Source organism: Vanessa cardui, chromosome 24 (genome assembly GCF_905220365.1).
Source record: "Vanessa cardui chromosome 24, ilVanCard2.1, whole genome shotgun sequence".
Taxonomy (NCBI): Eukaryota; Metazoa; Arthropoda; class Insecta; order Lepidoptera; family Nymphalidae; genus Vanessa; species Vanessa cardui.
In genome coordinates, this window is record NC_061146.1 from 8,933,905 (window position 1) to 8,948,816 (window position 14,912).

General features: G+C 32.3%; 2 protein-coding genes across 4 annotated transcripts in view; both read right to left on the reverse strand.

The window, feature by feature from the left end:
* LOC124540057 (snake venom 5'-nucleotidase) overlaps positions 1–10,769 on the reverse strand; it is a 28,883-nt gene extending 18,114 nt beyond the window's left edge. The window contains exons 1-2 of one of the 3 annotated variants that reach the window (XM_047117462.1): positions 10,631–10,767; positions 9,891–10,033 (exon numbers count right to left, since the gene is read on the reverse strand). In XM_047117462.1, the coding sequence (XP_046973418.1) occupies positions 9,891–10,016 (126 nt within the window). In that variant the 5' untranslated portion in view covers positions 10,017–10,033; positions 10,631–10,767. Of the gene's footprint in view, positions 1–9,890; positions 10,047–10,630 lie in introns of those variants that run through there. The other 2 variants (XM_047117463.1, XM_047117461.1) reach the window with 2 other exon arrangements.
* On the reverse strand, positions 10,082–12,497 carry LOC124540058 (carbonyl reductase [NADPH] 1-like). Its single transcript, XM_047117465.1, has 2 exons — positions 11,850–12,497; positions 10,082–11,349 (listed from the first exon to the last, which is right to left on the reverse strand). Exons 1-2 carry the CDS (start codon positions 12,465–12,467, stop codon positions 11,110–11,112), a joined length of 858 nt encoding a protein of 285 aa, XP_046973421.1. The 5' UTR covers positions 12,468–12,497; the 3' UTR covers positions 10,082–11,109.
* Between the last annotated feature and the right edge of the window lie 2,415 nt (positions 12,498–14,912).

A 14,912-nucleotide genomic window follows, 5' to 3' on the forward strand; every position in this document is an offset into this window, starting at 1 on the left:
GCAAATAAATGATTGACCTATATGCATATTATTTCCATGATGTTTATGATTTAAATAAAATAATCCTGTTATATAACAAGCTTCGTTTAATAACTTGACAGTTTAAAATCAAGGTTTATCATGAACAAACGATCCTCAATATTACGGTTTTATATAACGGTATCTTTGATAGAATTTCAAGGTGTCAAGAACGGAATTTTATGTCATTATGACGTCATAAGTGTGATAAAATTAACTGATACTTTGAGTATCGAGGACATTGTGCCCATACATATTTGGTTTGAATATTTTTTACTGTTTAATTAATTAGGAATATAATATCAAGCCAAAATAAACCTTACTGTGTTAGATTTAAACTTCAATTTGCAATATTCGCTTGAAATCTCGCAGATAATTCTAAATTTATCAATTATTATATATTCGTCTACATTTAAGACTTTAATAACGATAAATTTTATCTAATACAAAAGCTTGTTTGTATATACGGGGTAATCTTTAGAACTAATAATAAATACTATTTTTTTTTCGTTGTGAGGAAGCTACTTTGTTTCTAGGGCTAAATAAAGTACCCATGCGAAACCAGGATCCAGGAAGTGTCACCAATATGTTAATAGCGACTATTATTGTCTTTTTTCAAATAATGTAATCAAAAAAGATTATGAATTTGATCCACAGAAGTGAGTTTGTTTTCACTGATAATAATCATTAGGTAGGTACATTGCCAATTCACAAAGACCTTATGTCCCTTGTGCCTGTAGTTAACTGGCTCAATCAAACTTCAAACCGAAACACAATACTAAGTATTCCTCTATGGAGGTGCGATATCTGATTAATAAGTACCCAGACTTGCATAAATGTTGAGACCTTGAATATAAAATACGAGTATGAATACACGGTATACATACTAAAATACATATTATTTTCTGTCTATTTGTTCTGGCTAATCTCTGGAAACGGCTCGATTTTGGCGGGACTTTCACTGGCAGATAGCTCATGAAATAAGGATTAACTTAGGCTACAGCAATATATTTTTTAATAAATTCAAACGTGCGCAAAGTCGTGGGTAAATCTAGGAATCTAATTAGGAAAGTATATAATAAACACACAAAATAAAAAAATAAGAAGTATAAAAAATTTAAAACAAAAGAAAAACAACAAAAATGAAAACATATTAACCAACTATAACTAATCACTAACTACAATACTATTAATAAAAAAACAACACAATGATAACGGTGTCCTAGAGGTTACCATTCAGCTTCCAAGTTGGGTTCCAAGAACCCAACGCTGATTTCCAATGATATGTAATGTATGTGGAAGCCAGCTGACATGTCTTGAGCATGGACGTGGATGGATATGGGTAGAAGAAACGTTAATTGGGAGATGACGACAGACAGAGAAGCATGGAAGAAGACATACTGCGCTGACTCCAAATAAAACTGGGATAAGGACAGGAGGATGATGATGAGTTGGCTGGTCTTTCTTGAGATTGACCAAAGTGGACGTAATTCGGACAAAACGACTTTATTATTATCTTTAAATCCGATTTAATCTCATAACATGAGGATTAAAAAGCTTAAAACCTAATAAAGTATACACTTATTTATCTGTCTACTTTTCTGATGTAGATAAAAATAAACGACCACGCGACCTTATCTCGTCACAGCACAGAGAACCAATTATATGTATGTTCACTCAGAAAGGCGCACGCCTCCACAATTTAAATTACCGGTGTACATTAACAAATATAATCTAATTTGTACTTTTTTTGCTGTCTCTACTCGTGCATTAGTCATCTCACGCACACTTAGGCATCTTGTTAGCAAGAGCATCACCCATACTAATGCATGATTACAGTGTGTATTATATTCTTTTTTTTTTAATCCTGACTTTCATTGCGAACTAAGGTAAACGTTTCGTCAGTTTAAAAATCGCATGTGTTGTTAAATTTAACGTTTCGTTGTACAATAAATGTTCGTTGAATTTAATTAAGATAATAAACAAGTAACTGACTGTTTGTCTGTTGCTCTTTCACGATCAAACTAATGAACCGAATTTGGTGAAATTTGTGAGGAAGCAAACTTGAACTCAAGGGAGGACATAGGCTACTTTTTTAACATATAACAATCAACTCCTAAAACGCGAGCGAAACCGCCGGCAACAACTAGTAAAAAATATGTAGCAATATATTTTACACATCAATTATTGTTTACGGAAATTGACGAAAATGTTTGATAAATTGATGAAGGATAGACATTGACCGTTCTAAGGTTATCATAATAATGTTAGTGTAGGTCATAGTTACGTAGTACATACCAGCTTTAGTTCGAGTTGACATTTATTTAAAGCGGGTGAAACTTAGCGCAGTTATAGTACGACACAACTTAGATGTAGCATCGACAGGATTCGTAAAACCGATCACATCCGAATTACGTACGCTATCCCAAATTATTAATGCTCATTTCTTATGTGACTATGATCTTTACTTTGTATTCGTCAATTTGACACGTCGATTTACTTGCTTTCTCGCGTTGAATTGACGCGACAATCTATACTATATACCGACGAATAGCGTCGAATGGCGCGATAGAGAGCTATTTCTATTGGTTGTAAAAAACGGCAGTAATCAGTTGCAATGAATTTACAAACACTAGCTGAACCCGGATTTACCCGCGCGACATTTATAAAACACGAACTTCCGACATCAGTTTTACCCCTTAGGGGTATGTGTTTCGTAAAAGCTTAGAGTCTAAGCGGACGTCTACACCCTATAAGGAACGAGCTTAGCTTCGTACAGGATGTCTATCTATACCTTATAAGGAACCAAACTGCCACATTTCAAATTTGTTGGTATTATAGTTTGAAATTTCATAATAAATCATTAAGTGAAAACGTTATGATATAAATTTATAAATACCCTTCAGCGCTTATTAACCTTTCGAGTTTTTTTTATTTAATTAATCTAGGTGTATTATGTATAAAGTAGTTCCATGAGGAGTAGAATAAGTCCTGGAAGTACGTTATACTTTATTATAATGGGTAGTCCCCAGAAGTAATGATCCAATTAAAAAAAAAAGTTTATTTGTATTTAGGGGGTAAGTCTCCTATATACAAATAAAAAAATGTTACCTCTTTGTAATATTAGTATAGATTATATACTAATCTACTAATAAAAACAAAACAATTAAAATTACCCCCAAAAGGAGCTACATTTTCTGGTTAAGGTTTAGTAGTTGGTTCTTGGAAAATAATTATATTATTTTAAGTATTAAAACATCAAAATAGAGCATAGGCTGTCCAATTTCAATATTTTACAAGTGAGATACGTGTTCCAGAGTATGTTTTCACCCATCTTACTATGAAACGTAGCAGATGCCTTTGAAGACCTTCTGAAAAGTGACTCTTTGACTAATATGTTTGAATATTTACAAGCAATAAAAAATCAATTAAAAAAAGTGATTGACACCGTAATCTCGTTAATATTGTCAATTATCGATATGAATAATCTATACACTTAATTAAGTTCTTGAAATTAGTTTAACAAATTTATAAGAACATATTATTATTATAATTGTTGAACGAGTCAGCGGTAACCGTTATTTACTAGTACTTTTATGTGAGTGTAATGTTGTCTTAAATTTTCGCGATTACACATTGAAATAAAACTAGTTACAACGGATTTGAATCGCGTATATAATATTAATTATTTTTAACATCCCGACGTTTCGAGCACTTTACAGCGTTCGTGGTCACAGGTAGACTAAGGTGACATTTGTCTGTGTGAATATTTCCTTTGTTCATCAAATATCCGTTATAACTAGTTTTATTTTTGATGTGAGTACCTCAATTATTCACGAGCTGGCTGAACAAAACCACGTAAGGATTCCCAAGGAGGCTGAACTGTTGGGCTTGAAGCAATGCAGTCATTACTACGGTATACACACTACTCGACGATACACGTGGTCCCGGTTTCGATTCCCGGCTGAGTCGATGTAGGAAAAGTTCATTAGTTTTCTATGTTGTCTTGGTGTAAGGATTTGAGAAGGCCCAGTGGCTAGAACATTTTTAAAAAATTGCATGGGTTAGGTAAGTTCCAAAACCTTCTCCTCAAAGGAAGAGGAGGCCTTTAGCCCACCAATGGGAATTTACAGGCTGCTGTTGTTGTTGTTGTTTCATGGGTTAATCCTTACGAATTTAACTTAAAAAATATCTTTTACGTTTATAAGTACGCTTATTCGTTTTATAAGTAGGTGACCACTGAATTCACTAGACCGATCAACCTAGTTATTTATTGTTGAATTCAGTATTTTGTACGCAATTTCACTTTTATATATATGTATATATATTATCATCAACTGCTTACAGCTAACTATAAATGCTATCTGAATTTGGAATATTTGTCGATATGTTCGCGATAAACTCCAAAACTACTGAACGGATTTTCATGCGGTTTTCATTAATAGATAGACGCAGTGGCGTAGCTAGGTGAGGAAGGGCCCCGGTGCATAGAAAATGAATTGGGCCCTCACCCCTTCTTTCCCATCCCTCTTTAACTAATAATTACCCATTAAAATTATAGATAAGAAATCTCGTGCGCAGAGTCGTGTTCTTCTAGCTTCAGAAGCTTAAGGTGTGGTTTATAGTTCATAGCCCCATGATGGCTACGCTACTGGACAGAGGGATCCATAAGAAATGAAAAATAGTGTAAGTAGTTGAAATTTACAATTTTTAAACATGTCGGAAAAAGCAACAAAATATATAAATAAAAGGTTGAAATATATAAAAGAAATCTCATGTCATAAAAATAAATGTCATCAAAATGGGGTTATTTTCGTTATAAAGGATTTGTAGACCGTACCAGTCCCAATAAGTTTTAAGTGACCTTCGACATAGATATAAAACGGAATAGTATGCATGGAGTATTCTTTTCCAATAATTGTTTTTTTACAATAGGTATGTACAAGTTGTTTCGGCAGGTTTCACTTGTGTAGACGTCACTGCTTCACCCTGTGGATAGTTAGCATTATGCCTTAATCTTATTTAAATGTTTATTCAGAAGTAGTAGTTGTCTGCTGCTTCGCCCGCAGTCTTAGGGGTTGGTTGTCAATTAATTGGTAATGACTACCTCCGTGGTCGGGGGTGTGTACGGTTTTCATGGGTACGCCACTCCGAGGTCCCGGGTTCGATTCCCGGCCGAGTCAATGTAGCTTATCATTAGTTGTCTTGGGTCTGGGTTTTTGTGGTACTGTCGTTACTTCTGATTTTCCATAACACAAGTGCTTTAGCCATTTACATTGGGATCAGAGTAATGTATGTGGTGTTGTTTCATATTTAAAAATGAATCCTACCCCTAGGCATATTTCCTTCCGGGGTTCAGGCTTGCTTGATAGCAAATTTCAAGACCAGTTCAGTGGCTGGGCCACGAAAGAATAACGCTCAGACGGAGTAAATTCGTATTTATAGCTAGCGACCCATCCCGGCTTCGGGTGTTATACTGACACTAAATATACTACAGAACTTCTTTATTAACGACATCACATTAGAAACATTCAAAATTATCACTGATTCTTTACTATATCTTCTATGTATTTTTTACAAAAACCTTCCTCTCAAATCGCTCGTATTAAAAAAAACGCATCAAAATCCGGTGCGTAATTTGTAAGATCTAAGCATACATAGGGACAGACAGCGGTAAGCGACTTTGTTTTGTACTACATAATTATAGTGATTATCCAATCAACACTAATTCAATTTAGGCATAGACAATTTTACTACTTTTTACTCATTGTTTTGTTTCCTAAAAAAGGTAAAAATTCGAGTATATTCACTTGCATATTCCTTCAACTTTTTAATATCATGTAGTTTAATTACACGGATTAGTATTAATACACGGAGACCTTTAAAGTTGCCAAAAGTATCCAATTGAGCAGAATTGAACGCTACGATAATTCGAATTAAAACTATTTAGTTGAGTGTATTATATTGAATAGTCTGTGCCGTCAATTAATTTGATACAGATAAACTAAATTGTATATTGTTTTATTGTATTGAATGAATTAATAATTTAAATGGAATATACTTAAGCCCCTGATTGTTTCGATCAAGTTAGCGTAGCGTTCATTGTAGTTTCGGAATAATATTCACGTATTACAGATAAATAATGCTATTTATTGAATGGATTTTAATATTTTAAATGTATTTATTAAAATAATGATTTTATAAAGATGTATTAAATTTTTACATCGTGTTTAAAATACTAAATGCTTTAATGACATAATTTGTTTAAAAAAAATGTGGCTGTTGATTCAATGCATTTGCTTATTTAAAAGGTAAAATAAAAAAAAAATGGTAAGTTAGTATTTCATTATATGGAAATGAAAATCATTTAGTAAACTGATTTAGCTATTTAGCCAATAATAATAATCATTTGATCCCTTAATTTTTTTTGTCTTTTTTTTTATTTAAAAAATTAATACACCTTTCGCATTGCACTCGCGAAATGTTGACACTCCACTTAAAGTAAAGTAACATCCCGTAAATTTCCCACTGCTGGGCTAAGGCCTCTTGTCCTATTGAGGAGAGGGTTTTCTAACCACTGGGCCATCTCATCTAGACTTAAGATGATAAGCGATATTGGTACGTGTCCATAAAAATATGATAGTCAATATCTCACAATACATTCCATAACTCACGTTGAAATTTTGCGGTGTTTCAAGTTTCCTAATATTCCACATTAGTTGCCATAATTACAAAAAATATAGGATAGACGTATCAAAATATTGCGTCAACATTAGTCCCTGTTCAATACATCTGAGGTGCGAACTGAATTCTCAGCGAAGAGTTTGCGGATTACTTTCTAAATCCTTCTTTAAACAATCTCTTTGCTTAACCATCTATACTAACATCATAAATGCTAACGTAACTTTGTCTGTCTGTCTGTATGTCGCTCTTTCACCAATATAATACCAATGAATCGAAATTGAAGAAATTCGCTATGAAGCAAAGTTGAACTCCAAACAAAGACATAGGCTACTTTTTAGCCTAATACATGACGAGCAAGCCCTTAAAACGAGCGAGGCTACAGGCGACAACTTGTAATATAATACAGAGGAGCTTGATAAAAAAAAGTTGACGCAAAACTCGATTTGGTCTGCCCACAAAAGAATGTTGCCATTTAAAAATACGAATAAAAAATTACCACTATGGATGTAATTGGCTAATTGGTTGTTTAAGGTGAGATTATACATTAACTGTGTACAACGTCCACTTGACTGAATATTAATTTCTAGGCCACATGTCAACACCACACATCATTAGATCGTTTCACTAATTCATTTGTCACCTTTCTTTAATTTTTAGGCGTAATTACTAACATTTATTTAGCCCGTCAATTAGAGATATTTATTTCAAGAGAAAAATTGAACGAATTGAAATTTAAGAATAGGGGTATTTCTTGAAATTCGATATCCAACAGAGTGCTGTTCAAATAATAATTAATTGGGTATACTTGTGGATTAAGATATATTTCCAAATTCCAGAGAAGCTTTATATATAGCTATCAGTCCCAGCTTTCTCACCTCTGCAATAAGGATCTACATATACAAAATGTATATTAAAGAACCAACATAAAAAGAATAACTCTAGTTGATTTCCGGTTATGAAAGTTGATATTCTTCAAACAAACTTTGCTATGTTAAACTTTGAGAATAACGATAAAAAGCATGTATTGTCCATATATACCTCCCTTTTGAATCATTTCGTTTATTGATGAAAGCCACATTAAAATCCGTTGCATAGTTTAAAAGATCTAATCGTACATTCATAAGGCTAGGTTTTTTATCTTTTCTTTTTCTAGGGGTTTTTATCTTTTAAGAATTTACAACAACAACAGCCTATAAATTCCCACTGCTGGGCTAAAGGCCTCCTTTCCCTTGGAGGAGAAGGTTTGGAACATATTCCAGCACGCTGTTCCAATGCGTCTTGGTGGAATACACATGTGGCAGAATTTCAATTAAATTTGTCACATGCAGGTTTCCTCACGATGTTTTCCTTCACCGCTGAGCACGAGTTGAATTATAAAGACAAATTAAGCACATGAATCAGCGGTGCTTGCGTGGGTTCGAACCCGCAATCATCGGTTAAGATGCACGTGTTCTAACCACTGGGTCTTCTCGACTCATTAAGAGTTTAATGAATCCAAAATTCTACGTTTTGCCCTTGGAGTAGTGGAGCAAAAAGCTTCATCAAAAGTATAACACCTCGTCTCATTGCCTCCACTGGTGACATGAAGGCTGGTTCGTTTTTTGCCCAGAGGATCGGATTTGCGTTTCAACGGGGAAACGTTGCTAGCATTCTTGCCACCATTCCACGCGCTCAAGATTTATACAGTAAATAATTTTAGTTCATATCTGTATATATTTAAGCATTTAATGTTATTGATTCTTATGTTAATAAATTATTGTTTTAGCTAATTCTAGTGACGATATATTTACTGAAAGTTTAAATGTACATTGCAAGTTTTCGAGGACCATTTATTTGCAGTAGGGATAGTGAACTATTTTTAGTGCCAACTCTGCATCATCGTTTATAGCCCAGGCAACGAAGGTAAAATAAAAATAATAAATACTAAAGTTTTGGTGACAATGTTTATTCTGGCTTATTAATGCACGGGTTAAAAGTCCTGAACAATTGAAGCTCCGCAATCTAAATAACTCCTCAATTATGATATTTATTGAAAAAATAGTTATTATAAAAGTTGTAACTAACTGACTAACTAACTGACAAAGGTTTTCTTAATCTGACTGTACATATATTGACGGTGTGATAATAACGTGGTCCCCTTATCTGTTAAAATAAAACACTTCTGTATGGTTTCGTTAATTCATGTTGATTTTTTTTAGGCAATAGAAAAAATATTTATCTATGTGCAAGGTGAGATGCGTATAGTAAAACTGCAAACATTGTATACCTACCTTATGGAGTACATAAAAAAAAACAAGCAAAACCTTAATATTAAGTGCACAGAGATGTTCTACTAAATCTACTTGAGTGATAGGCATGACTAACTACTGGTACAATACATAAAATAAGAAATTTAATTTTTATTATTGTATCAATTATTTAGTTTCATTAATGATTTTTTTAAATTAAAATGAATCAGAATTTTTTTGTTAAAATATTTTTATGCAATAACTTATTAATGCATAGTGTTGGCATTTATTTGGGCAAAGAAAGCACCTTATCCTGCCAGCTTGAAGATTGGTTGTCAAATTTGATTATGCCTTTGCCTACTATGACTTTTTTCTTTCATTGTTAAATATCTTTTGAACAATTTTAATACATATTATTTTTTCGATTTTACTAAAGTATAAAAGAATTAAATATGAAAAAGAATTTAATTGTTATCTTAATGGAAACATAATTTAAAATATAAAAAAAATATGAAACTATATAAGCAGATAATGTTGTCATAATGTGCTCATAATTTAATGAATGAAATTTAGTGCTATGTGTAACACATTCAGCATTAACAATTAAAAAAAATTAAAATCTTAACGAAATTTTTTATTTTGTATATTTTTAATCTATATATTACTTTATTAATTATATAAATATTTATCCATTGATAGGCATTACAGATGAATATTAGCTATTATTGTTAATGCATTTAGAATTATGAATTTCCTTTGTAAAATAAGTAGTTATTGTGCTCTTTTGATATTTAACTATATTATTAATTAATCTATGTAAAACATGCTTTAATTGTCACGAAATCACAAGACAACATTCAAGAACATCATAAAAAACGAATAAAGGACTATTTATATTGAACAAAGCCTTTGAGTAATTCAATATAAGTAATTCTTTTGTGATTTATTTATGATTCGTGCCTGTTTGAGCCATCCAACGACAGATCGGACACCATCAGTCATTTCCCCGGGTACGTCAACACTCGTAGACTCTATTAAAGAGCTCCATCTTGACCTTAGAGCCGCTTGAGCCGCAAACGAGGCCATAGTATGTATAGATTTCACTAAAATCATCATGTATCACTGTTGTTATGAATTAATTCAAAAGACTATACAGTCAATAATTTATTTAATTTTAATCATTTAATTTTCTACACATTTTGTCTAATTTCACAACTTGTCTCTTATATCACTGAAATACACTCTTTCGAACATAAGAGATAAATATATTTTTTTGATGTTCAAAGTAATGTAAAGATTATTTTCAGATTTCACGAACACTCAAGGTCAAAGCGAAATATATTAGTACATTCGAATTACAGCACGAAAAAATCTTATTACTAAACTGTTATGACAAAATCGCGTCTAACGAGCGGTAAACGAAAAATAATTTAGCGCGATAGTCTAGAAATTTTAAAACGAGGTCTGCGCAGTGCTAAGAATTTTAATGCACAATAAGAGGTCAAAGCACGCGATTATGATTTTTGGCACCTTCTTCAATGCCTATATCTTACTCTATTTATATTTTACTCCTTTAACAGATTATATACAAAATGTACTTGTTTACATACGTAGTTGTGTGAATAAACAGATATATTCCTTTCGTCGAATTTAAATTTAAACAAAAACAATTTAATAAAAATGTTATATTTTAAACTCACCCAACAGAATGATGGTCGGAAAAATTTTAATGCGTTATTTTTTATTTTAAACACTCCTTTTCATTTATAATATAAAATAATACGTGTTCTCTTAGAGAATATTTTTCGATCTTTTGAATTTGGAAGGACAATCACACCCACGAACGGAATATCTATGACTTACTGTCAGTAATTTGTCAAATTCGATCCGTTGTCAAATGTGCGTTCCTTTTCATGTTAAATATTCGAAACTTAAATATTATAAAAGTATAAAAAATTGTGATAGAAATTAAAATAACGATTTATTAAAGTATAAAAGTTACTTTAAATATAATATATAATGCTGTTTGTAATTAAATAATTACAAGAATATTAAAAAAAAAAAAACAAACTTTTCGACATTAATTTCCTCATAAAGTATAACAAGTTAATTAGTAACACATGCAATAATCTGGCTTAATATAGTATTATTATGGTGGGCATTATTAATTTAATTAGATTCAATCCTTGTGTTTGTAGTAATAATCACCTTCAACATCATACCAGTCAACTATTTTTTTGTTGTGCCACATGAATACTCCTTTTAGATTAGGCGACGCTTCTAAAATAAGGTAAAGGATAATTTCTGCAGCATCATCAGGATCAGTCTCTCCTCCGCCCTGCGCCATATCTGTCTTCAAATGTCCTGGATGGACAGCATTTATAGATATATTTCTGTCATTATATTTACGTTGTTGTACCTGTAGGAAAAAATAATATGTAAATACTGTTATAAGGTATTTACTAAATGGGAATTTCTATTTAAATTTCCAATCTAGTACTATTGCATTATTAAATTCGAATCGACACTACGACTATTGTTTTAGCGTACTATTTTTGTAATTTATATTGTCTTCAATATTAAATTAAAAAAGCATATTTAAAGAAACCAGTCATTTCAATTTGCTTTTTTAAATTCGCGAATTTATCTAATGAGAAATAATTAAATATAAAATATTTTTTACAAGGCTAGATTAAGTGTGGCACTACAAAAGAATAAAACAAACGGGTCAACTTTATTGTGACGTACATGACAGCTATGGTTGACAGTTGACACTTAACAAACGTCATACTACTTACTAGTGTGCATGTACTCTGTGGCCAGTAGTTGACTACTATTTTTTTTAATTCTCAGCTTTGACAGACCATCTATACATAGTCTGTAGCTAGTTATGTTTCCTAGTTGCTTAGTCTTACTTACCATAGTCAAAGCCGTCAAGGCAATTTTAGATATCCTGTGCTCAGCATGTTTTCCCTCGTCAGCAAAATCTTCTTTCCTAAACGTACCGTTTTTTAAGCTTTCCAAATAATTATTAACGAAATCATTTATATCTTCCGTTTTCAAATCTTGTTTCGTGAGGACGTCTAACCATTTTTTGTTTTTTAAATTCGAAAGATGTCCACACGCGCTCGATACATTGATCACTCTAGCGCCATCTCTTAGCAGAGGATATAAAAACTCTTCGATGTCCAATAAACTTCGATAGTTCACATCAATATTCTTCTTAGCTTCTTCATACGTAGGATATACTTTTTCCAACTCTAACATGCCAGCATTATTCACAAGAACGTCTAGACCTCCGTGTTTCGTTTTGATATAATCTGCGAATGTTTTAATACTGCTTTTGTCACTGACATCAAGTGTATGAAATTGCGGTTTTAATCCGAGGGCATTTAACTTCTTCACGGCCTCTAGTCCTCTTTTTTCGTTTCTGGACGTTAAATACACGATACCGTTGAATCTTTCACATAATCCTTTGACAACTGAAAAACCTAAGCCTTTATTGGCGCCGGTAACAGCTGCTACTTTTACCGCCATGTTTTTGCGTGGTTTGACGTCTGCGTTTCGTTATTGAATGAAAACGCTGTCATTATTAATCGTAAGTTAAGATAGGTTACTATAAACATACCCAGTACCCACCTATTATCATGTATGATAAATATTATATCTATATGTTGTTTATATTTTATCTATATGTAGATGACCGGTTAGTATAAATTAAATATATTTAAAAGATAAATAGTTTATTTTTTCTATTAATTTAGTCATACTTTTTTGATAATAATTTTATAATATTAGTTTTGTGAATGTAGTTCTAATTTTTTTTTTAAATTTGGTGATGTTTTTAGGCATCCAAAAATGTGATACATTTTATACAGCCATGAATCGCTCAGGTTAGTGATCATGCATAAAAAAGTAGCCTTATATGTCCTTCTATGTAGATGAAATTTATTGTATATCAAATTTCATCATATTCCGTTCAAATATTTGACCTTGAACGTGCGTATATACTAACAGACCGAATTAATTTCGCATTTATAATATAAGTAAAGATTAATACAATAATAACTCGCCTATTGACCTCTTTCCTCTGACAATGAATAATATATTTACATGATGCGTTATATCTATAATTAAATTGTCATATACTCGGTAATTATTGATATTAATATGCTATATTTATAAACATATCGAGTATTTATCTTACGTATTGTAAATATCATTTTATCTATTAAAAATACCTAAGAATAGATTATTTAGATTATTTATTCGTTCGATACCCATCACTATTCTACTTACTTTTTTTTCTGAGTTTTTACTGAGTACCGATGTGTTATAAACTAATATTTTATTGTAATCTGTATCATGATCTGCGATCTATCAAATTGTAGTCTTAAAAATGTAGTTAGACGAGCAGATAAGTATATAATACATTAATAAATAAATATCGGACAACAATCACATACATTACTCAGATCCCAATGTAAATAACAATAAACAGATCTAAAACAACATAGAAAACTAATGAACTTTTTCTGTATCTACTTGGTGCAAGCCAATATAACAGTAGGTAGGTACCACCCACTCATCAGATATTCTACCGCTAAACAACAGTACTCAGTATTGTTATGTTCGGTTTGAAGGGTGAGTGAGGCAGTTTAACTACAGGCACAAGGGACATTTTAGTTCCCAAGTTTGGTGGCGCATTTACGATGTAAGAAATAGTTAATATTTCTTACAGCGTCATTGTCTATGGGTGATGGTGACCACTTACCATCAGGTGGCCCATCTGCTCGTTCACCAACCTATACCATAAAAAAAATAATGGCTGTATACAGTATACATTTGTATCTATTAGGGAAAAAAAACAGTTACGTCATAATGCGGAAGTGTAAAATAGTGAGATCTACAAAGGCGTGAGTTTCGGATTTATTTACAAATTTAACGTATTATTATTTAAATTATACCTACACGTAACTCATGATAACGGATCATACGTGATTAAATTTAAAATTTAAATCTATATATATGTAACTCAAAGGTGACTGACTGACTGACAGTGATCTATCAACGCACAGCCCAAAACCGCTGGACGGATCCAAACATCGAAAGGATTTGGATAAATTTCACCCCTAACGGGATAAAATAGGGAATGAAAGTTTGTTTAAACCCCAGAATCTCGATTGATTAAACAGAAACTGCAAAAAGAGCTGAGATGCCCCAGTGGTTAGAACGCGTGCATCTTAACCGATGATTGCGGGTTCAAACCCAGGCAAGCACCACCATATATATGTGCTTAATTTGTGTTTATAATTCGTCTCTTGCTCGGCGGTGAAGAAAAACATCGTGAAACCTGCATGTGTCTAATTTCACCGAAATTCTGCCACATGTGCATTCCAGCAACCCACATTGGAACAGCGTGGTATAAATAATAATATGTTCCAAACCCTCTCCTTAATTGAAGAGGAGGTCTTAGCACAAGGAGGGAAATTTACAGGCTGTTACTTTACTTCTTTTTTTTACTTAAACTGAAATAAAAGATTGGAGCTACTATGATTTCTTGCCTAAAACATGATAACCAACTCTAAAACGCGAGCTCAGCTAAGTCACGGGTGACTACTAGTGCTATTTATAAAAATTAATGTACTTTTTTTTAAATAGATTTAATTGAAGAGGGATATGTGATACTATATGTTGATTAATGGTAACTGGGTACTTAGATGTTGAAACCGACCCAACTCTAAAGGATTGTTGTTTGTTGGTATAATCTGTGTCGTAGTTGCTTAAGACTTAGAACAAGTTTTTAGGTTAGGTAAATTTGACTTCGAAACTGTTAGACCATGTTAGACCATACCACGAAAATTGACAAATTCGTAATTTTTAGGGATAATTGTTTGTAACCTTTTTTAAAGGTATAAGGAGGTATAAAAAGTGTGCCGCCCCGGGGACCGTTTATTTTAGTTTATTTTTACATTTCGTTAA